This window comes from Myxocyprinus asiaticus, chromosome 14 (assembly GCF_019703515.2).
Source record: "Myxocyprinus asiaticus isolate MX2 ecotype Aquarium Trade chromosome 14, UBuf_Myxa_2, whole genome shotgun sequence".
NCBI classification, from domain to species: domain Eukaryota; kingdom Metazoa; phylum Chordata; class Actinopteri; order Cypriniformes; family Catostomidae; genus Myxocyprinus; species Myxocyprinus asiaticus.
Window position 1 is genome coordinate 4,099,050 of NC_059357.1, and position 25,061 is coordinate 4,124,110.

The following is a 25,061-nucleotide window of genomic DNA, read 5'->3' on the forward strand; positions in this document are numbered from 1 at the left end:
TGCGTTCTGAGGGCACAGTTTACTACTGATTTAACCAATAGTATTGGTATTACCAGTGCTTGTCTGGCTCTAAAATTGTCTTGATGGCTTATTTCTTTGATCCCCCATGCAGTCGCAGTGAAAGGCAGCTGTACCTGTTCTCCACTGACTCCTTGGCCTCCGGTTGTGTGGCTACCGCGCCTGCTGACGTGTCTCCCTCCACCCTTATCCCGTTCTATGACCCCGACACCAGTGTCCTCATACTTACTGGAAAGGTAGCTCAGCATGTGTCCATGTGGTGTATGACCAATGAATAACAGTAACAACAACATTAATTCAACTTTTGTCTCATAGGGTGACACACGGGTTTATATATATGAGATCGTTCCAGAAGCCCCCTACTTTATGGAATGTAGCAGTTTTCATTCCTCTGAACCACACAAGGTATTACATTCATGTTCCTTTTGCTTAGCACCTAGCATTTTGGCAGTTACTTTTGAATGGGCAAGCACCACTCATTTTCTTCCAAAAATTTTAAATCACTTTTAACAACGACAGCACTTTTTTAAGCTTATACCATGAGTACTTAATTAGAATAAAATTAAAGCAACCTTCATCCCTTTGTCTGAAACGTAGACATACAGAAGTGGACTGATTTACAATGATCATGCTTTAAAAGTGAAAAGCCCATTTAAAGCTGTTTTATGGTGATGTCACAGGGATTGTGCTTCCTGCCGAAGACTGAGTGTGATGTTCGTGATGTTGAGGTGGCCCGAGCCATCAGACTCAGCAAGACCACCATTGAACCCCTGGCCTTCAGAGTGCCTCGTGTCAGAGTAAGAGACCACACCGACATGACAGAACAACACTACACAATACTGACATCTGGTGGATATTTGGAGAATATTCTTATTATTTATATATGTACACACACACACTAACATACACTGATCAGCCACAACATTAAAACCACCTGCCAAATATTGTGTAGGTCCCCCTCGTGCCACCAAAACAGCACCAACCCGCATCTCAGAATAGCATTAGGAGATGATATTCTTCTCACCACAATTGTACAGAGCAGTTATCTGAGTTACCATAGACTTTGTCCGTTCAAACCAGTCTGGCCATTCTCTGTTGACCTCTCTCATCAACAAGGCATTTCCATCCACAGAACTGCCGCTCACTGGATGTTTTTTGTTTTGGGCACCATTCGGAGTAAATTCTAGAGAACGTTGTGTGTGAAAATCCCAGGAGATCAGCAGTTACAGGAATACTCAAACCTGCCCATCTGGCATCAACAATCATCCATGCGATTATCTAATCAGCCAATCATGTGGCAGCAGTGCAGTGCATAAAATCATGCAGATATGGGTCAGGAGCTTCAGTTAATGTTCACATCAACCATCAGAATGGGGAAAAAATGTGATCTCAGTGATTTGGAGCGTAGCATGATTGTATATGGGTGTTTTTTCCAACTGAAAACGCTTCCATGTCTCAGGGGTTGATTTGTATTAAAATGAACAGATTCCATCAGATTTATAGTTTCTTTTTGTTGTAGTTTTCATGAAAACAATCTTTTTACCAGGCCGTCATTATTTATTTTTGGTCCTTTCCAATGCCTTTTATGTATAAATTTGACTGTTTTAGCCTTGTCCCAGACCCAGACTTTCAATATTAAACTATAATTATTACAGTTGTGGCATCATTGTGGCATCAAAAGTACCCAAAGTTGAAGAAACACCTATATACAGTACAGTATATATTTAATTATACATTTTATGTAGATAAACTATACTTGAACACCACAAGTCTCTAATATGAAAACTTAAATATTTATTCTGGTAACACTTTACAATAAGGTACCATTTGTTAACATTAGTTAACAACATTAGTTAACATGAACTAACAGTGAACAAATCTTTGACAACATTTATTAATCTTGGTTAATGTTCATTTCAACATATACTAGTTTTATTGCACTATGAACTAACAATGAACAATTGTATTTTTATTAACTAACGTTAACAAATAAATACTGTAAAATATATATATATATTTTTCATTGTTAGACATCTTTAGTCGCTTTGGGTCAATGTATCTGCTGAATGGATGAATGTAAATGTTTTCTTCTCTCTGCAGAAAGAGTTTTTTCAGGATGATGTGTTCCCTGACACTGCAGTGTGGTGGGAGTCATCTCTGACCGTGACTGACTGGCTCTCAGGATCCAATGGACAACACCGCAAAATCAGCCTGCGGCCCAAAGACATGATGCCCGGTACAGCTCAACATCACTACACACAATCACACGCTATAAATCGTTGTCTTAGTCTATCTCTCTCTATCTCCCTCTCTTTCCTTCTCATGTTAAATACTCTCCTCCATCATCTCATTTCTCTGTGTTTTCTTCTTTCAGTTAGTGAAGCACCAAAAGAGGCTCCAGTGAGGAAATATCTGCCCTCCTCTGTCTATCTGGAGGAGAAAACTGATGAACAGAAGAAAGAGGAGGTGTGTGTGGAATTTATCTATCTATCTGTTTATCTGTCTGTCTGTCATTTTATCACCGTCTATTGTTCTATAAATCCATCCGTCCATCCATCATTCTATCCATCGTTCCATCCATCCATCCATCGTTCTGTCCATCCATCCATCCATCCATTGTTCTGTCTATCATTCTATATATCCATCCGTCCGTCCATCCATCCATCCATTATTCTTTCATCCATCTGTCCATCATTCTTACCATTGTTCCATCCATCCATCATTCTTTCCATTCGTCCATCCATCGCTCTAACCATTGTTCTGTCTGTCCATCCATCGTTCTATCTATCATTCTATATAGCCATCCGGCCATCCATCCATCGGTCCTTCTATCGTTCTATATATCCATCCGTCAATCCATCCATCCATTGTTCTATCTATTGTTCTATCCATCCATCATCATTCTTTCCATTGTTCCATCCATCCATCCATCATTTTATCTATCGTTATATACAGGTGCATCTCAATAAATTAGAATGTCGTGGAAAAGTTCATTTATTTCAGTAATTCAACTCAAATTGTGAAACTCGTGTATTAAATAAATTCAATGCACACAGACTGAAGTAGTTTAAGTCTTTGGTTCTTTTAATTGTGATGATTTTGGCTCACATTTAACAAAAACCCACCAATTCACTATCTCAACAAATTAGAATACATCATAAGACCAATAAGAAAAACATTTTTAGTGAATTGTTGGCCTTCTGGAAAGTATGTTCATTTACTGTATATGTACTCAATACTTGGTAGGGGCTCCTTTTGCTTTAATTACTGCCTCAATTCGGCGTGGCATGGAGGTGATCAGTTTGTGGCACTGCTGAGGTGGTATGGAAGCCCAGGTTTCTTTGACAGTGGCCTTCAGCTCATCTGCATTTTTTGGTCTCTTGTTTCTCATTTTCCTCTTGACAATACCCCATAGATTCTCTATGGGGTTCAGGTCTGGTGAGTTTGCTGGCCAGTCAAGCACACCAACACCATGGTCATTTAACCAACTTTTGGTGCTTTTGGCAGTGTGGGCAGGTGCCAAATCCTGCTGGAAAATGAAATCAGCATCTTTAAAAAGCTGGTCAGCAGAAGGAAGCATGAAGTGCTCCAAAATTTCTTGGTAAACGGGTGCAGTGACTTTGGTTTTCAAAAAACACAATGGACCAACACCAGCAGATGACATTGCACCCCAAATCATCACAGACTGTGGAAACTGAACACTGGACTTCAAGCAACTTGGGCTATGAGCTTCTCCACCCTTCCTCCAGACTCTAGGACCTTGGTTTCCAAATGAAATACAAAACTTGCTCTCATCTGAAAAGAAGACTTTGGAACACTGGGCAACAGTCCAGTTCTTCTTCTCCTTAGCCCAGGTAAGACGCCTCTGACGTTGTCTGTGGTTCAGGAGTGGCTTAACAAGAGGAGACAACTGTAGCCAAATTCCTTGACATGTCTGTGTGTGTTTGATGCCTTGACCCCAGCCTCAATCCATTCCTTGTGAAGTTCACCCAAATTCTTGAATCGATTTTGCTGGACAATCATAAGGCTGCGGTTCTCTCGGTTGGTTGTGCATCTTTTTCTTCCACACTTTTTCCTTCCACTCAACTTTCTGTTAACATGCTTGGATACAGCACTCTGTGAACAGCCAGCTTCTTTGGCAATGAATGTTTGTGGCTTACCCTCCTTGTGAAGGGTGTCAGTGATTGTCTTCTGGACAACTGTCAGATTAGCAGTCTTCCCCATGATTGTGTAGCCTAGTGAACCAAACTGAGAGACCATTTTGAAGGCTCAGGAAACCTTTGCAGGTGTTTTGAGTTGATTAGCTGATTGGCATGTCAAAATATTCTAATTTTTTGAGATAGTGAATTGGTGGGTTTTTGTTAAATGTGAGCCAAAATCATCACAATTAAAAGAACCAAAGACTTAAACTACTTCAGTCTGTGTGCATTGAATTTATTTAATACACGAGTTTCATAATTTGAGTTGAATTACTGAAATAAATGAACTTTTCCACAACATTCTAATTTATTGAGATGCACCTGTATGTCCATCTATCGTTCTATCCATCCATCCATCGTTTTATGTATCGTTCTATACATCCGTCCGTCCATCCATCCATCCATCGTTCTAGCCATCCATCCATTGTTCTATCTATAATTCTAAATATCCATCCATTCATCCATCATTCTATCCATCCATCCATCACCATTCTTTCCATCATTCCATCCATCCGTCCATTGTTCGATCTTTCGTTCTTTTCATTGTTCCATCCATCCATCCATCATTCTTTCCATCCGTCCATAAATCCATCACTCTAGCTAATATTACCAACATCCAACAAAACGAAAAGGAACGTGAATATAATAAATCTATATAAAATATTTTGATACTATAATATACTGCATTGTTCAATGAAATATAATAAAATAATGAATACAAATTATTAAATGAAATGGTGACAATCCAACCAAAACGTTCACTTTAAGTTTAATTACACCAATGGGTTATCAGCTCAACTTCAGTTTGACATTAAGCCTCATTCTTTTGGACTATCTTATATACAGTAGAGAATAGTTTGTATAAGCCTACTTGTTTTTAAGGCCTAGAGTAAAGAGTAAAATGGTGTGTTTATTTAATTATTCAACCAACCAACAGTATTTTTGACAGCAAAAACTAGGCAACAACTATGGTATTACCAACAGGGAAGTTCAGTTAACAGTGGCATTGAGCAGAATGCTTACAAACAAACAGTATTGACGAGCTGCTGATCAAAAGTTAAATGATCAGCATCGGACGATTAGATGAAAAGAAATTTGGAGATCGTATTGGATGTTAAAATCCTGATTGGAACATCCGTAATATTCAAGTTAACTGGGTTTCAAAAACTAATGATGATGATTAATGGGCTGAGACCCTATCACAAAATGGACAAAAACAGGTACACGGTGGATGGGTACAATCTGAATATGAAAAAGACAGTGTTTTTTTCTTTGTTTCACTGTTTATGTTTATTTGTTTGTGGGTGAATTGAAAAAAATATTCTCAGTTTGGTTCTTTTTAAGAGGACTCAAGTGTGAAATCCCCAGGAGCCATTTGGCAGTTAAACATGTGAAAAATATTACCTTTTTTTTCTCTTTGGTCTATTATATTCGCAGTTCAAATCGCAGTCGCAATATTTTTCAAAATAATCGCAATATGACTTTTGTCCAAATTATGCAGCCTTACCATCCATCCATCGTTCTATCCATCCATTCACCCATTGTTTCATCTATCATTCAATCCATCATCCATCGTTCTATCCATCCACCCATTGTTCTATTGGTCTATGTATCCATCTGTCCATCCATCATTCTATCATTCTATATATCCATCTGTCCATCCATCGTTCTATCCATCCATCATTCTATCATCGTTCCATCCATCCATACATCCCTCGTTCTATCCATCCATATGTCCATTCATCCATCCATCCATCCATCATTTGATCTATCATTCTATCCGTCCATCCATCGTTCTATCTATCATTCTATAAATCCATCCCTCCATCCATCATTCTATCCATCCATTCACCCATTGTTTCATCTATCATTCAATCCATCATCCATCGTTCTATCCATCCACCCATTGTTCTATTGGTCTATGTATCCATCTGTCCATCCATCATTCTATCATTCTATATATCCATCTGTCCATCCATCGTTCTATCCATCCATCATTCTATCATCGTTCCATCCATCCATACATCCCTCGTTCTATCCATCCATATGTCCATCCATCCATCCATCCATCCATCCATCCATCATTTGATCTATCATTCTATCCGTCCATCCATCATTCTATCTATCATTCTATAAATCCATCCGTCCATCTATCGTTCTATATATCGTTGTATATATCCATCCGTCCATGCATCGTTCTATCAGTCCATCCTCCTATCATCGTTCCATCCATCCGTCCATCCATCCAAATAGATGTATTTGTGTGTTTTGCAGTTGCTCAGTGCTATGGTGGCCAAGCTGGGTAACAGAGAAGATCCACTGCCACAGGAGTCTTATGAGGGTGTGGATGAAGACGAGTGGGTGAGTAGAGAACCGTCACAACATTGTATATCAACAAAACAGATGAGTCACATCAATTACACACTGACTGTACATGATCTGATTCCTCTCTCTGTGTGTTTCAGGACGACTAATCACAAGCTTTGCCTTGCGGTCCAGTCAGGGTGTCAACAGTAGACAAAGAGCACAGGGTGCCAACAAACCTCTGAGCCACAAAAACACTCCTCTGAAAAACTCCCCAATGCTCCTCAGCTTCCTCTCCATACTGCTTATTCACTCTCATACACTCCAGTGCCTCTGTTTGTCTTCAAGATAATCTAGATAATCACACTAAAAAAATTCACATTTTGTTTTCCTGTAAGACTATCCAAACATCTTTAAAATAAGAAACATTTACTTGAGAATTAGAATTGTGTCTGATATTAAGACTAGTTTTCAGAAAACATATTGTGCCGTTTATTTTTTCTAAGTCCATTGACAAATTCTTGCCTTAAGAATAAATTTAGGTTTATGCTTAAAGCAAGAAAAATAATCTGCCGATGGGGTAAAAAAATCTTAATTTAAGATATGTACTGAATGCAAAGAAGTCTTTTTATCTTACACAATTTCTCTTTTCATTAATATATCTTGTTTTAAAGATGTTCAGATATTTTTGTTGTTGTTGTTTTGCATTCTGGTTTGTCATCTCATTTTATTGGTTTAACTGGCAAAACAAATATATGGTATTACGGTTAAATATGACTCTTCACACATTTAAATGCATTCATATGCAAAGACATAAGTTCATCTCAAATGCATGACGCACATACATTGGTCTAGACTTGAATTGTTATACAGTGTCAGACACAACTGTAATTTTCGGTGTAGTTTTAAATGGCGAGACTCAGTTTTGTATTGTACGTGTTACTGACTATTTGAAAACTGCATAGTACATGCCTTCCTCGTTCTTTAACACAAAAAAAATCTTTGGCTGATTTCATAGTTGAAACGTGCACTCCATACACAGAAAAAAAATAAATCAACTTTTTGCTAATGGGGTTTGAAAAATAATTCAAGATACTGTATATTCTCTGAAAACAGGTCTTAACATCTTAATTTATTTCTCAAGTAAATGTATCTTGTTTTAAGGATGTTTAGATATTTTTACTCGAAAAGGGGGTGGTGTTGGGGGGGGGGGGGTTGGGCAGGGATACTTGAAAATAATCTTAATAATAAAATAATATTTTTCAGCGTGCCATTATTTGATTATTAAAATGTGGCTGAATCGATTCTTGTACTTTCATGTTTATATTATGGTAATTTGTAGGTTTAAATATCTTCACTTATGGGTGTGAGGGACTATTCAAGTAAATTTAAGATGTTCTTTAATATGTTTGAAGCAGATTTTCTCTGTACTTCTATACAAATAATCAGGAAAATGCTCATTTTTTTTTTTTAAGCTGGAAAATACTCCTTACAGTATATTTACCTCTTTTCAACTTCACCAACAGTATTAACAGCAATGAATGCAATTATATCTACTTCATGAGATTTTTTTCTCTTTTAATCAGGTTTATCATTGGTACTGAATATCTGTGTTTACATATGGCAGGAAAGGACTTATGCATGTAATGGCACTAATATCATGTGATGTCCTGTGATTGACATGTGATCATGTATTCATTCATAGATAGTGGATATTAATAGATATGTTAAAGCAACCCCTACACATGTAATTGCATTTGTTTTAATACTTCGGAGGCAATAATTTTTTTCATCTCTCTTTTGATTGAAATCTGTCTTGTGGGGGATGTTACTTTGAAATTAAACTTGAAAAATGGTTTGTCTTTGATTTATTTTTAACTTAACGTTTATTTTCTTTCTCAGAAAACATACAGCAATTAACACTGAGGTATCATGCTAATACATTATTTATGTTCCCAATTTAACTGATTATAAATAAGATTTCAGCTTGCAAAACACTGCATTACTTCTGTTTGGGGTCTCAGAGAGCTTGGATATAAAACAATGATAAATTCAATGCATTTTCACATAGTAAGATTCTCTGTTTGATGCACATACTGTTAACTTGGATTTGCTTTATTGTAATTTTTAGTATAGTATTACAGTATTAATACAAATAGCCCTGATTAATTTCTATCCCTGGTTCAAATAGAAGTGGATGTATAGATTAACATATTTAACATGAATTTACAGTATAAATAACATTGCATATATTTGAACATATAATTATTAAATAATCAATATTTAATATATATTTACATATTATTAACATATAATTAAAATGTAATGCATTATGAGCTATCAATGAACAATCATTTAATTTTTACATACACATTTTTATCCCTTAAAGGAATAGTTCACCCAAAAATGAAAATTCTCTCATTCGCTTACTCTGATGCCATCCCAGATGTGTATGACTGTCTTTCTTCAGCAGAACACAAATGAAGATTTTTAGAAGAAGATAGAGCTCTGTCAGGTCCTTATAATGGAAGCACACGGTTGCCAGCACTTTGACGGTCCAAAAGTCATATTTAGGCAGCAATAAAGTAATCCATGCGACTCCAGTCGATCAATTAATGTTTTTTGAAGCAAATCGATATGTTTATGTAGAAAATAAATCGATAATTAAAAAGTTATCAACTTTTAAAAAGCACTTCCTGCCAGCAGCTGATGTGAAGCATGACGTAAGCGCGTCGGCGAGTTCACGTGAGAATTCAGAAGTGGCACTTATTTACAACAGGAGAACGAACGTCACGTGAGAGTTTGGCCATTTCAAACCACATCAGAGCCTTGGATGGAAGCTCCAATTTAAAGTTAAATAAATGTCAATTATCGACTTGTTTCTTACATAAACCTATCGATTCACTTCAGAAGACATTCATTGATCGACTGCAGTCGCATGGATTACTTTTATGCTGCCTAAATATGACTTTTGGACCGTCGAAGTGCTGGCAACCGTGTGCTTCCATTATAAGGACCTGACAGAGCTCTATCTTCTTCTAAAAATCTTCATTTGTGTTCTGCTGAAGAAAGACAGTCATACACATCTGGGATGGCATCAGGGATAGTGAAGTGAATAATGAGAGAATTTTCATTTTTGGGTGAACTATCCCTATAAATGCATACCTCAGGTCTTGCACCCACATCTTTAGTGTTCCTCAAACTTTCTCTTGGCTAACAATACAAAAATGGGAGAATTGCAAAAATTATATATACTGTATATATTTTACACACATATATATTATACATGCTATTTGTTACTTAGTGTGGCACTGATGTTTCAGTGATCGACTTGATTTACATTTGACATTGCTATTTGATTAAGAAATCAACAGTTTGATTTGACTATTGTCATTTGGGTGTACTACTGAAATTATGTAAATTGTTAGTCTAATTTAGACTCAGTAAGTGCCTGTAAAATAAAAATGTGTAGACTAATGGCACTTTTCCACTGCACGTTATGGTTCGACTCAACTCTGCTTTTCTGAGATTGCTTTTCCATTGTAGTTTAGTGCAGCCTCAATGTGGGTGGGATTATAGGCTGATCGTAATAGTTGCGTCACCCCATCCATCTCTCGTTGGATCCTCTCCTCAGCTACTAACAAGAGGAACGTCTGCACCTCGTTTATTGACCACGGCGTGGTTTTGCGCACAGCCATTTTTTTATACAATTCGAAAGTCGCGTAACAAATGATACTGCTATTGCTGTTGCTAACTTTAAAACTAGCGGGTTGATGTCCCATGTCGCAAATCCAGCGATGCTGGTTGTGACGAATCTCTCTGACCAATCAGTGATCTGCAGGGTTTTGACATCACATTTAGTATCAGCTCAGCTCGCTTGGAACCTCGAACGAGGTGGTACTAAAAAGAGTACCGGGTACTATCCACAGTGGAAAACCCCCAAAAAGCGAGTCAAGTCGAGCTGTACATAAAATTTCAATGTGAAAGTAATGAATCCAGTTCTGTGTTGCATCTCTTTGATATATATGAAAAATAAAACATAAAAATATATAATAATATATTCTATTCTATTATTTTATAATTATCTAAAAAATTGTTTTTAAATCATTGATCACTGTCTGGTTCATCTTCTTCCAACCTACAGGCAGAAACTAAAATCAGCTAAACCTGTAGTAAAGACTGTAAAAAGATGGACCTGCACATAACTGTATATCTGTGGAACTACAAGCCTGTTTTGACTGCACTGATTGGAGTGTTTTTGAGGCTGCAGCCACCAACCTGGACGAGCTCACAGATAATGTAACATCATACATCAGTTTCTCTGAGGATATGTGCATTCCTACAAGGATGTATTTAACATACAACAATGACAAACCATGGTTTACAGGAGGACTTAGACAGCTTTGACAGGCCAAAGAGGATGCTTACCGAAGTGGGGATAAAATCTTGTTCAATCAGGCCTCAGCTAACGACCCTGCATCAGTTTGGAGAGGCCTGAAAGACATTACTAACTACAAGACACCATCCCCCAACTCTGTAAGGAATCAACAACTGGCTGATGACCTGAATGTGTTTTACTGCAGATTTGAAAAGCCCAGTCTCACAATCCACACCTGCTCTGGGTTTCACATCACACAAACAATTACACCTCCTGCAATCCCCCTCCTCCCCACTCCTGCTACTCAACATGCACTTAGGATCCGTGAAGAGGATGTGTGCTGGGTCTTCTGGAAACAGAAGACAAGGAAAGCACAGGGCCCAGATGATGTTTCACCCACTTGTCTATAATCCTGTGCTGACCAGCTGGCCCCCATATTCACACAGATCTTCAACAGGGGCCGGTTGTAAGGTTAGGCTGGATGTAAAATGCGCCTTAAGTCCTACATAGAATTTATACCTGTTGCACCATCTAGGCGTAGTGCGACGTCTGAGACTAAATCTTATGCCTAATCAAAGGTAGGTGTACAGTGAAAATTCTTGACAAGTTTCCAGTGACAATAAAAACGTTGATACAATGGTGCGACTAATATACAGGCTACATGATCAGCGGGCTTTCAGGCGTAAAAGAATAATGAGAGACCGCATCAATCCTCTGGATATATATGGGGATAGAGAGCTCATTGAAAGATTTCCTTTCAGCAGGGCTGAATTGTTAGAATTTATTGATGAGCTATCACCGCAGTTGCAACATGTAATGGACAGGAACAGAGTGCTGTCCCAAGCAGTGCAAGTGCTAACTTTTCTTTGTTTTTTCCCAGTGGATATTTTGAATGTAAGCCGAAGTACAGCATGCCGGACAAAACAACAAGTTTCTCTGGCCCTTCATGATCAGGCTCACCAATATGTTGGACTACCCACCCAGAAGGAGGCCACACACCCCAAGGAGATAGTGCTGTAGGGTGAGATTTAAGAAGGGGGTCCCCCACCCGTCAGGGGTTTTTTGAGCAGGCTAGAGTCTCTCCTGGCTGCCTGAAGAAGGTATTTCCATTTTTTCTTCACTTCGTCAACTGTCTAACTTTCTAATCCACCCTCTGCTTCATTGACTGCCGCTGTTCTTATCTGCCAGACATCTTGTTTTTTCTTATTAGTTATGGCATTGTTTTGTTTCCATACTAATATATGTATATACTTAGTGTACAGTTCAATAATTTTTCTTATTTCATTTTTTTATTTAATTTTTTCGGCTCCGCTGTCATTTTTAATCTATTTGCCAGTAATTTAAGTTTGTAACAATAGCAACTATCACTGTGGTAGAATGTGTCAACACGCATCATCTACGCTGGGTCTAGCTCCACCTAGTCTTAGTTTTAGATGGTGCAACAGGTGTAAATATTTATCACAAGGCTGGATGTAGCTAAGCCCAGCATAGGGCTTACGCCCAACTTTTTTATGTCCAGCTGGTGCAACCGGCCCCAGATCACTGGAGCAGTGTGAAATTCCCTGCTGCTTCAAATGCTCCACCGTCATCCCTGTCCAAAAGAAACCCAAAATCACAAGATTTAATGACTACAGACCTGTTGCTCTGACATCTCGGACATTTTCTGGATCCCCTGCAGTTTGCTTATCGAGCTAACAGGTCTGTGGATGATGCAGTCAATATGGGACTGCATTATATACTTCAACATCTAGACAGACCAGGGACATATGCAAGGATCCTTTTTGTGGACTTCAGTTCAGCTTTTAACACCATCAACCCTGCTCTCCTATGGACTAAATTAACCCAGCTCTCTGTTCCCACCTCTATCTGTCAGTGGATCACCAGTTTTCTGACAGACAGGCAGCAGCTAGTGAGACTGGGGAAATTCAATTCCAGCACCTGTACAGAAGGGAGGTTGAACAGCTGGCCATCTAGTGTAGTCAAAACAACCTGGAGCTGAACATGCTCAGAACAGTGGGGATGATAGTGGACTGTAGGAGGAACACCCCAGGACTGACCCCGCTCATCATTCTAAACAGCACTGTGGCTGAAGTGGAGTCATTCAGCTTCCTGGGCACTACCATCTCAAGTGGGAGACACAATTTTGTAAAAGGCCCAGCAGAGGTTGTACTTCCTTTGCCAGCTGAGGAAGTTCAACCTGCCACAGGCGCTGCTGATACAGTTCTACTCAGCAGTCATTGAGTCTGTCCTCTGCACTTCAGTAACTGTCTGGTTTTGTTCAGCTACCAAGTCAGACATCAGAAGACTTCAAGAGTTTCAAGACATCAGAGTTTGGACTGCTGAGAGGATTATTGGTGCTGCCTTACCCACCCTGCTAGAACTGTACACATCCAGAGTAACGAAAAGGCCTGGGGAAATCATTCTTGACCCCATTCACCCAGCACACTTCCTTTTCGAACTGATGCCCTCTGGCCGGTGCTACAGAGCATTGAGCACCAGAACAGCCAGGCACATGAACAGTTTTCTCCCTCAGGCCATCCACCCAATGAACAGTTAAAACTGCCCCCAATACTTTCTTTTTTGTCAACACAGCCATGTGCAATATTCAGTCCATCCATTCCTACTTATATCTATATTTTATTTATATTTTTTAACATATCCTACCTCTTCTTCAATACATTACATCACCTGCACATAACTGTATATCTGTGTAAGGGGGTTCAGTGGAAAGGAGGAGGCGAGAACCGGCTTGACAACTTAAATAATAATTTAATAAACAACCAAAAACACACAACCATAAACACACAGTACAGCTGCCTGTAATTCTCTCTCTCTCGAACTGTCGTCCCCAGCCGCCTTTATCCCTCGCGCGCCCCATCAGGTTGATTGGGGACCAGGCGTGCATCATTCCAGCCCGGCCTCGCCCTCCTCGGCTCTACACTCCTCCCGGCGTTGCCTCAGGCCGGGGAGCCCCCGGCATGACGTACATCCCCCCTTCCTCTCCGGGGGGTGTGCCTTGTGCCCCGACTGCCGGCGGGTCATCCCTGCCTTCCTCGACCTGGGAGGAGACAGGAGGGGAAAACAACAACAAAACAAAATAGGCGAGGGAAAGGCCAACACGGAGCGACAGAGAGAGAGAGGAGAGAGAGAAAAAGAAACTCACCGGTTCTCTGATGCACCGTCGCGTGGTCCCCGATCACTCCTCCACCCTCTCAGTTGGACGACAGCTGCTCCTCCTCGGGCAGACCGGAGTCAGACCTCCGACCCCCAGTGGACAGAACACCCCTCCGCGTTCCCGGCGTCCCGTGGGGACACTCCTCCGCCCCTGGCAGTGGCCCTACCACTCCAGGCGGTCGGGGAGTCGCTTCCCTCCTCCCCCCGCGGACGGCGGTCTTCTCTCAACCCCTCCGCGTTCCCGGGGGACGGCAGGGCACTCCTTCACCCCCGGCAGCGGCTCCCTCGCTCCAGGCAGTCGGGGAGTCCCGTCCCCACTTGCCTCTTGGACGGCGGCCGTTCCCCACGTCCGGGTGGTCGGGCTACTCCGTCCCCCGTCGGATGGCAGCGGCACTCCCCTGGGTGGACGGCAGTATCGAGGACTCTGCGACGGGAATCCCTCCTCCTTCCCAGGTTTCGGCACCAGTGTAAGGGGGTTCAGTGGAAAGGAGGAGGCGAGAACCGGCTTGACAGCTTAAATAATAATTTAATAAACAACTTAACCAAAAACACACAACCATAAACACACAGTACAGCTGCCTGTAATTCTCTCTCTCTCTAACTGTCCTCCCCGGCGCCTTTATCCCTCGTGTGCCCCATCAGGCTGATTGGGGACCGGGCGTGCGTCATTCCAGCCGGCCCCGCCCTCCTCGGCTCTACAATCTGTATATAAAATATTCAAACAACATTATTGCTCTATTGTTTATTTCTCTTTTTATTTCTCTGTTATATCTTATTTTTTATTTTTAAGTCACTATATGTATATATATGTTTAAATGTATATGTTTGTATGTTTGTATATATGGTTGCACTCTTTTTGCTCTAGAAGCTTTAGTCACCATGACATACTTGGCAATAAAGCTAATTCTGATTCTTATTCTGATTCTAAATTTGACACTATCTGGGCATTTTTTAGATCCATTTGTGATAGATGTATATGTGCCGGGTCGCTAAAGACCCAGGTATATAATAATGTTTGGTGAAACTCCCATGCATTTAAGGGTTAAAGGTACACTCAGTGCATTATATTTTCCCCACCCGTATTCCGGCAACTCCTGCTATTGATATAATTAGACGTCAAATGATTGTGTCTATACGTCACCAGCTTGACGACACCTTCTGATTGGATGGTTATCTTACACGGTTAAGAACTAAAGTTTTTTTTTTTTTTTTACGTTTAAACACTCTACCTATAGTTAAACATTCTAAATTATTAAAAACTAATTGTAGAATTAATTAATGATAAGAATTTATAGAAAAGAAGTGACAATTTATGTTACATATCGTATATTGAACTGTATGGAATATACTGAATAGTAAATACGTAGGTCTATCAGCTCTATAGGACAAAAGAGAGTAAAAACACACACATGTTCATACACTGGAATATTCATACATGCATGTGATACTTTTGTCTTGTCTAATGTTAACCAATTAAATTTCACATTGAACTTCTAACTTAGTGGTTGTTTGTTTTTCTGCAACTTATACGATATGATGTCCCTCTGTTTACCATGGTTACTAAGGCTATATGAACTACTTATCAACTGGCCAATCGCAGACCACTTGTAAGTAGATTTTAATAGCCAATCCGAATGCAGGAGGTGGGACCTGCCAGAATACAGGTGGGGAAAAAAATCACACACACTCAGTAACTTTTGTCTTTGTGTCATCTAGAACTTACACTGACACCTAGCGGTGTGGATGCAACATCATTCAAAATCAATAGTTTTTTCATCACAGATGCCATTGTAGAAATTCACTATTCACAGTCAGCCATGATTAATTTAATCCAAGAGTGAAAGTGTCCAATATCAAGACGGTTTCTGAGATTAAGCGAGTAGTATTCAGCTGGTCACGTGATTCTAACATGGCAGCCCCAATGAGGTGATCCTCTCCATGTAGAATAAAACACAAAACACTTTCAAATAAAGAAAATCCTTGCTGCCTACTGTGTAAGACGTATTTTCTACAAAAGGATTCCAGCATGTACACATCACAAAGAGAGAGAGAGAGAGAGAGAGAGAGAGAGAGAGAGAGAGAGAGAAAACACCAATAAGGGAATGCTGCCACACTGAGCATTGCATTTCCTCCATTGTAATCTTGTTTTGTTTAGAAATGACACTATTCTGCTGCTGACTTGTAACCCAGCATTTCTGTTTGGTCCACAGGTCTTCAACCATAACTAAAACACAATTTTTATGATTAAATATGTAATTAGCAGGAGTAAGAAGGAGCCTTGCACTAGCCACCAGCCATTATGGATGAAAAAGCTGTCTGTCAGCCACAGATACAAGACTGATATGACTGATCAGCCAAGACTTAACAGTTTTGTGTGTGTGGACACAGAATTGGCAGTGTTGAGTAATCAATCACCCAACATTAGCAATAGTTTCTGAAAACCCTTTTAGCAGGCTTCTATTAGAAAGAAAAGGGAAAATGAGGGAATTCAGTAACACATGGAGACAGAGGAAGGACAGACCAGGAAAGGAAAGTTCCTCAATATTCTTAGTCAGAGCTCACGGAGTCTATCTTTACTGTCCCATCACTGAAGTTCAGCTTAATCACTGAATTTAATAAACGTTTTGCCACTTCTGATGAATGGGAGAACACACTTTGCCTAAACTAGCAACTGACAACACATTCTCCCTAGACAGCACTGGTGACAGACCATTTTAAACGCTTAAACTGCACCTAAATAAAAAATAAAACAACAATAACAACCATAAAAATTATACAAGTGTTTTATAAGGTGTCAGCAAGCATGCGTGTAGGATTTGTGAGTGTCCGTTTTTAGAAGAGTAGCGCTCCCATGCTGCCGACTTCACTCTGTTCCTTCACAAATATCTCAAAGTACTGGTAGATGATGGTAACTGCCAATAGAATTCCTGTTCCTGAGCCGATAGCACCCAGGAAGTCAGCCATGACTGAAAGGCCCCCAATACACAGCCCACCAAATGCAGCCACTGTGGGGATGTACCTGTTGAGTTCATGAACCCTGGAGCTCTCTCTGTGTCCCCTCATCACCATCTGTTGCTCTTTCAGCTGCTTTGCCACATCTTTGGCAGATGATCCAGAAACTTCGATCCAGGTCTTGGAAAAGAAGGCACAGGATCCCAGTATGAAGGCAATATAGATAACTGCATAGACTGGGTTGTCAAGCACTGAACCAAATGACTCCGGAGGGGACAGATAGTAACACAGACCACCTACAGGGTAGGCACGGGCTGGGCCACCAGATGAGGTGTCAGACCAAGTCCCCAGCAGGTTGACCAGGAAGTTTACACTGAAGTGGGTGGAGAGCATTTGAGAGATGACGTACAGGTTAGACACCAGAACAGACTGCAGGATGATGGGAATGTTGGAGGTGTAGAACAGCTTGATTGGATACGTGTTGTACTGGCCATGGAAACGTGCAGACTTGATGGGCAGGCCAACTCTGAAGCCCTGGAAGTATATGACCACAGCAAAGACAAAGACTGTAGAAATGAAGTTCATGAGGTTGGGTAGGTTCTGCCTGTAGAAGGTCTCTCTCAGAGCTCGCACTTTATCAGTATGAGTGGCCAGCAGGTGGAACAAAGCAATGATGGCTCCTTCAAACTCAGTACCTCTGCCTGTGTTGACTGTGGTTGGGCTGAATGCCTTCCATACGATGGTCTCACAGATGTTGGTGGCGATGAAAAGTGAGATACCAGAGCCCAACCCATAACCCTTCTGTAACAACTCATCCAGCAACAACACAATCAGACCTGCCACAAACAACTGAATGATGATTAGCAAACAGATGCCAGCACCCATCTCTGAAGGGTCTCCATACATTCCAGTCATGACGTACACAATAGCCTGGCCAATGGTGATGATCATACCAAATAATTTCTGTCTTTAGGTGTGTCTCTGACCTCAATGATTTTAGCTCCAGCCAGCAGCTGCATGATTAGACCAGAGGTCACAATGGGAGAGATACCCAATTCCATCAGAGTACCTCTGTTGGAGGCCAGGATTACTCTCATCCAGTAGAATGGATCTGCCCAAACAGAGGGATCTGGCAGCAAACAAGAAAGATGAACAATGTGATGGCTGTCCATAGCACCTTTTCTCTAAACTGGATCTTTCGTTCTGGTTTCTGAATTTCCGGCAAAACAGCACAAAACTGTTTTATAACCTCCAAAAACGTAATCCCCATGGTGTCGATCACCTGAAGTTACGGTCACTATCTAAAGTCCCAAAGAGTTGACGGATAGTCCAGTCCTGCCGGTGCGCACCGCCACCCGGGAGAAAGAAAAAGAGAGAGGCGGGTGTAAAGCATTATTAAGTAATTAATTACTGTAATTAAATGTTACATTTTCAGTGAAAAAAGTAAAGTAAAAGATTACTCTTAATGTTTCAGTAATTCAATTACAGTTACTTCTGATGTAATTGCATTAAATACTGTATTGACTCTAGAACAATTAGTGAATTTAAAATCGAAATTTAACATCTAGTGTTAAAATGAATGTTTTCTAATTGAACGCTGCTTCCCTTAAATTCTTTGGCCAGTTCATGAATAATTTATTAGATTTTATATGATTTATCTGAAAGAATTAAAAGAACAGTTTCATGTCTATCCTTGTATTGTTCATCTGGTCGAGGTTGATGAGGGTTTTAGAAAGTAATTAGTAATAAGTAACGCAATTACTTTTCAGACAGTAGTTAGTACAGTAATCTATTTACACTGTAGATGTAATTAGTAGTTAGTAATTAATTACTTTTTTAGAGTAACTTACCCAATACTGTATATAGTAATACATTTTTTTAATAATTCGAAGATAATTATGAACTAACAATGAACAATAGTATAGCCTATTATTAAATTAACATTAACCAAGATCAATAAATGCTGTCAGTGTGTTGTTTATTGTTAGTTCATGATATCTTATGCTTAAACTAATGCTAATGAATAGAAACCTATATTGCAAAGTGTGTTAATCTGCAAATTACTTACTCCGGGCATGCACTACTTCATTTGGAGTAATCCGGATAAGAGTAAGAACGAATTTATTACCTGTTGGGAATCTGCCGGAAATTTTTCGTGAGAGATTTTCCTATATGTATTGTATGCAAAATCCATGAAATTATTATTGCATGACACAGCACATGAGAATAATGTTTTGTGACATCATCCGTCCAACAGATGTCAGTGTGTGTCGAGTGGAGTATGCGCGCGCTCTGTTCTTCCTCTCCGGTTCCATCAACCTTGATGGAGTTGCACGTGAAAATACTCACCCTGAGCTGAACTGTGTGTTACTGTAAATTATCGCAACACACACTCACAGATCACAGATGGTATGTTCGTTCATGCATGTAAAGTTTCTTTATTTATTCGTCTCTTTCAGTAAGCGCGAGATTGAAGATTGTTTTCCTGATCATTTCATATCAGATGATCTTATGCAACGACCTTGTATTGCATATTATAAACATATTAAGTATGTATCTTGAGTATATGGATTAAAGCTGATTAATGTACGTTTATGGCAGCAGAGGTAATGTTAATGCTATGTTTGTTTGTTTGTTATCTGTGCCATGATAATACCTAATAATGACATTACCTTTGATTGGACTGCCATGTAAATACATAACATGGTTTATCAATAATTCAGTGCCATGGTAGATATCAAAATACCATGGTAACACCATTTGTTACATCATTGTACCATGGTACTGTCACAGTAGTCCTTTGTATGGGTCACCTGGTATAAGTTATTAACAGTTAAATATATGGACTACTTGTTACTGGACTGATCACTGTCATTTATTGCATGAGTGTAAAGTGTATTTGTACTGACTCTCTTGTGCTCATTGTGATGTCTGTCTCCAGTCATTTTGTGACACATTTTATTCTTCACTATGTATGTTTATTGTGTGTTTTTGTGCACACAGGCAAAGTATCTGGCTCAGATCATTGTGATGGGGGCTCAGGTGGTCGGACGAGCTTTCGCAAGAGCTTTACGACAAGAATTCGCAGGTGGGTGCGAAGAAATTTTATCTTATTTATTAAACGTGAATGATAGTAAAAGAGCAAATTAGTATGATAAATATTCTAAAATATGAATATAATTTAAATTAATGTTGTAGGCATGCTTTTTTTGTTTTTTACGTCTATACAGGCAAGCAAGCCACTGGTGGGATTACTGGTGTTTCTAAAAGATATTCTGATCCTTTAGGAATATTAAGAAAGAATAATATTAAAATAAATTAGTTCAGCAGTACTAATGTAAAATATCATAATAATAGTATGATAGGGTCCTGGGTAGATCAGCGAGTATTGACGCTGGCTATCACCCCTGGAGTCACGAGTTCGAATCCAGGTCGTGCTGAGTGACTCCAGCCAGGTCTCCTAAGCAACCAAATTGGCCCGGTTGCTAGGGAGGGTAGAGTCACATGGGGTAACCTCCTCATGGTTGCTATAATGTGGTTCTCGCTCTCGGTGGGGCTCGTGGTGAGTTGTGTGTGGATGCCGCGGAGAATAGTGTGAAGCCTCCACACGCACTACGTCTCCGCGGTAACACGCTCAACAAGCCACGTGATAAGATGCGCGGATTGACGGTCTCAGACGCGGAGGCAACTGGGATTCGTCCTCCGCCACCCGGATTGAGGCGAGTCACTACACCACCACGACGACTTAGAGTGCATTGGGAATTGGGCATTCCAAATTGGGGAGAAAAAATAAAAATAATAATAACAGTATGAAGACATATATTTGTTATTTGTTTTATATGCAGCTATGGAAGCCCTGAACTGCAAGGTGGAAAAAATGATACGGTGGATTTTTTATTAGGTGTCTTAGTGCCTTCCTGAGCCTATGTCATACAAGAAAAAAAATAATAATAATAATTCGTAGAATTTTTTTAGTGTTTTTATCAGAATTTGTTTTTTTCTCCTCAGGAGGCAATGCATTCGATTTATTTATTTTTTCTTGTTAGCTAACAATTAGCATGTCGGTCGGCATACCTCGGTCATCAGGTGCCACTATCAGTAAGCATGAAATCTTACGTTGCGAAGGTGATAGAGTGTGTTAAAGGTCATTCAAACAATCAGAAATAGCTCCCATTGTCACATTTGACAATGAATGTCATATGAAACATATGCAACCTGAGGTATATTCATTTAATTGTGGGATTTGATATATTAGAAGACTCTGTAACATTGTTTTTTTTTTTCTTGATTAAGATTTTCAAAACATTTAGAAATCAACAGATAAAGTACCACAGACATTCTGTCACCTTTACGTCATGTTTACAAATAGTGGCACCTGGCCGAGGCTGGTATCACATGCTAATTGTTAGCTAGCAAAAAAAAACCAATAATAAAAAATTCTCATGTGTTGCTTGACCAAAAAAAAAAGAAATCTGAGAAAAAAAGGTTTTCAAAGAAAAAAAAAATGTCAGCGAAGAAATAAAAACACACACACACACACACACACAAAAAAAAAAAAAAAATTTCAGAGAGAGAGAGAGAAAATTAGCAGAGAAAAAATAAAATATTTGCAGAGAAAAAAAATTATGTAGCCTTAAGAAAGGCACTAAGATGCCTAAAAAAATGGTCTTTTCACCTTGTGGTTCAGGGCTTCCGTATGCGGCAAATAGTATACTGTAAAAAAAATCTTAGGGTCTCAGGAGGATTTGACAGTGTTTCATATTCCCAGAACTCGAATTTCATCATTGAAAACATGACTAATGACTGTTTACAGTAATAGTAAGTGATAACTGTTGTATTGTGTGAATACAGCCAGTCAGGCGGCTGCAGAGGCCAGAGGTCGAGCAGGCAGACAGTCTGCGGCTGCGTCGAGTTTCACTGGAATGACTTTACAAGAAGCCCAACAAATACTGAACATATCCACATTAACACCAGAGGAGATACAGAAGGTAAGAGATGCCAATCTCTGCAGCATCTGTGCTTACATATATATTTAACATACACTGTTAATCAAACCACAGCACTAGTCTGTAAAGGTGTACATTCTCTGTACAGATTTGTCACTACGGTACACATGCCACGATTTTCTATAAGAAAATAATTGTGATGATTTAATTTTCTCTTTAGAATTATGAGCATCTATTTAAAGTCAATGACAAAGCTGTTGGCGGCTCTCTCTATCTTCAATCAAAGGTAAGGCTTCACAGAACGATCATTCCAAGTGTGTTTATGCCAAAAAAATAAGATGTTTTTGGTGGGTAACAGGCCTAAATGGCACACAATGCTATATTGTGATCACAGGAAGGCTTTTGAACCCATAGCTTTATTAGGAATGCACCGATGTATTTGGCTGCCGATAATTATTGGCCAATTATTAACCATATTAAAGCCATTGGTATATCGATTATAGTCATGAAAACGTGGATATGAAATACCAATGGTTGTTTTATAATTAATTAGTTACACACTTTGTAAAAACTCTGTGAATTCAAATGCACAATCTGGAAATAATAATAGCCACAATATGTTGAAGGGTTGGCACTCCATGGAGCATGTAATATTTCATTTTTATCCTTTCTCATTCTGACATTACTGAGGAAAAACCAGCATTACAGATGTGACAGCTGGTTCACCTTGTGCCGCCAAAACAGCTCTGACCCGTCTAGGCATGGACTCCACAAGACCTCTAAAGGTGTCCTGTAGTATCTGGCACCAAGACGTTAGCAGCAGATCCTTTAAGTCCTGTAAGTTGCGAGGTGGGGCCTCCATGGATTGGACTTGTTGGTCTAGCACATCCCATAGATGCTCATTCGGATTGAGATCTTTGTCAAGTTCCTCAAAACATTCATGAACAATTTTTGCAGTGTGGCAGGGCGCATTATTCTGCAGATACAGGCCACTGCCATCAGGTACCGTTGCCATGAAGGGGTGTATGTGGTCTGCAACAATCCTTAGGTAGGTGGTATGTGTCAATGTAACATCCACATGAATGCCAAGACCCAAGGTTTCCCACAGAACATTGCCCAGAGCATCACACTGCCTCCGCCTACCTGCCTTCTTCCAATGGTGCATCCTGCTGCCATCTCTTCCCCAGGTAAACGACACACATGACCCGGCCGTCCACATGATCTAAAAGAAAACGTGATTCATCAGACTAGGCCACCTTCTTCCATTGCTCCATGGTCCAGACGCTAACGTGCCCATTGTAGGTGCTTTCGGCGGTGGACAGGGGTCAGCATGGGAACTCTGACTGTACTGCGGTTACGCAGCCCCATACACAGCAAGCTGCGATGCACTGTGTGTTCTGACACCTTTCTATCATGGCCAGCTTTAAGTTTTTCAGCAGTTTGCGCTACAGTAACTCTTCTCTGGGATCAGACAAAACTGGCAAACCTTCTCTCCCCAAGCGCATCAGTGAGCCTTGGGAGCCCATGACCCTGAAGCTGGTTCACCGGTTGTCCGTCCTTGGACCACTTTTGGTAGGTACTAACCACTGCATACCGGGAACACAGCACAAGACCTGTCGTTTTGGAGATGCTCTGACCCAGTCGTCTAGCCATCACAAATTGGCCCTTGTCAAAGTTGCTCAGATCCATACGCTTGCCCATTTTTCCTGCTTCATCAGTGATCTAATGACAAAATATCGGTATCGTCTTATACAATGTCTGATCAAAAAAAAAAAATTGCATACTCTTAATATTTCATTGGAACGCCTTTACCATTGATTACGCGCGCATTCGTCATGGCATTGTTTCGACAACCTTATGCAATGTCACAACATTTATGTCCATCCAGAGTTACATTAATTTTTGGCCGAGATCTTGTATTGATGACGGGGAAGTCGAAGCACTCCGTAAAGTCTTCTCCAGCACATCCCAAAGACTTTAAATGGGGTTAAGGTCAGGACTCTGTGGTGGCCAATTCATGTGTAAAAACGATTCCTCATGCTCACTGAACCACTCTTTCACAATTTGAGCCCGATGAATCTTGGCATTGTTGTCCTGGAATATGCCTGTGCTGTCAGGGAAGAAAAAATCCATTGATGGGATAACCTGGTCATTCAGTATATTCAGGTAGTCAGCTGACTTCATTTTATTGCTGCATAATGTTGCTGAGCCTAGATCTGACCAATTGTAGCAACCCCAGATCATAACACTGCATCCAGAGGCTTGTACAGTGGGCACTATGCATGACTGGTGCATCGCTTCATGCGCTTCCCTTCTTACCCTGATGTACCCATGGCTTTGGGATAGGGTAAATCTGGACTCAGACCACATTACCTTTTCCCATTGCTTCACAGTCCAATCCTTAAGCTCCCTAGCATATTTAAGTCATTTTTACCGATTAGCCTAACTAACAAGTGTCTTTCTTGTGGCCACACAGCTGTTCAGTCCCAATCCTGTAAGTTCTCGTTTCATTGTGCGTGTGGAAATGGTCTTAATTTCACTATTAAACATAGCTGTGAGTTCTACTGTCGATTTTTTTTATGGTGTGACTTCAATCGTTTTAGTGATCTCTTTAGTGATTTAGTGATAGAAGATTTTTATTCCGACCACATTTCTTCTGCGAAGCTGATGGTTCACCACAATCCTTCCAGGTTTTAATAATGCGTTGGACAGATCTTAACCCAATTCCAGTGATTTCAGCAATCTCCTTAGTTGTTTTCTTTGCTTGATGCAGGCCAATAATTTGCCCCTTCTGAAACACCGTAACATCTTTTCCACGACCACGGGATACGTCTTCCGACATGGTTGTTTAAGAAATTTATTTAATTTAATTAATTTATTTGCAGTACTCATTATAGCCCGGGTAGTTTTCCAACTGTGAAAACTAAGAGTTCACTAAGAAACCTTTTAGCAAAATTGCATAATTTAATGAAGCAAATGCTAGTGCAGCTGAAGTTCGGCAAATTGTTATTGAAATAAATGCAAATAGAGACGCACAAATAAAATAAGTAGGGCTGCCAATTGATTAATGAAACGAATGAATTGCACATC

General features: G+C 40.0%; 1 protein-coding gene and 1 pseudogene across 3 annotated transcripts in view; one reads left to right on the plus strand and one right to left on the minus strand.

Moving 5' to 3' along the window:
* LOC127451975 (mitochondrial import inner membrane translocase subunit tim16) overlaps positions 1–25,061 on the plus strand; it is a 190,048-nt gene that overhangs the window by 162,932 nt on the left and 2,055 nt on the right. Inside the window, exons 22-30 of one of the 3 annotated variants that reach the window (XM_051717078.1) lie at positions 113–254; positions 334–423; positions 699–815; positions 2,119–2,254; positions 2,393–2,484; positions 6,492–6,578; positions 20,029–20,113; positions 21,877–22,013; positions 22,192–22,257. In XM_051717078.1, coding sequence (XP_051573038.1) covers positions 113–254; positions 334–423; positions 699–815; positions 2,119–2,254; positions 2,393–2,484; positions 6,492–6,578; positions 20,029–20,113; positions 21,877–22,013; positions 22,192–22,257 — 952 coding nt within the window. Of the gene's footprint in view, positions 1–112; positions 255–333; positions 424–698; positions 816–2,118; positions 2,255–2,392; positions 2,485–6,491; positions 6,579–6,682; positions 8,378–19,278; positions 19,435–20,028; positions 20,114–21,876; positions 22,014–22,191; positions 22,258–25,061 lie in introns of those variants that run through there. The other 2 variants (XM_051717076.1, XM_051717077.1) reach the window with 2 other exon arrangements.
* LOC127451995 (protein transport protein Sec61 subunit alpha-like 1) lies at positions 16,869–18,371 on the minus strand (annotated as a pseudogene).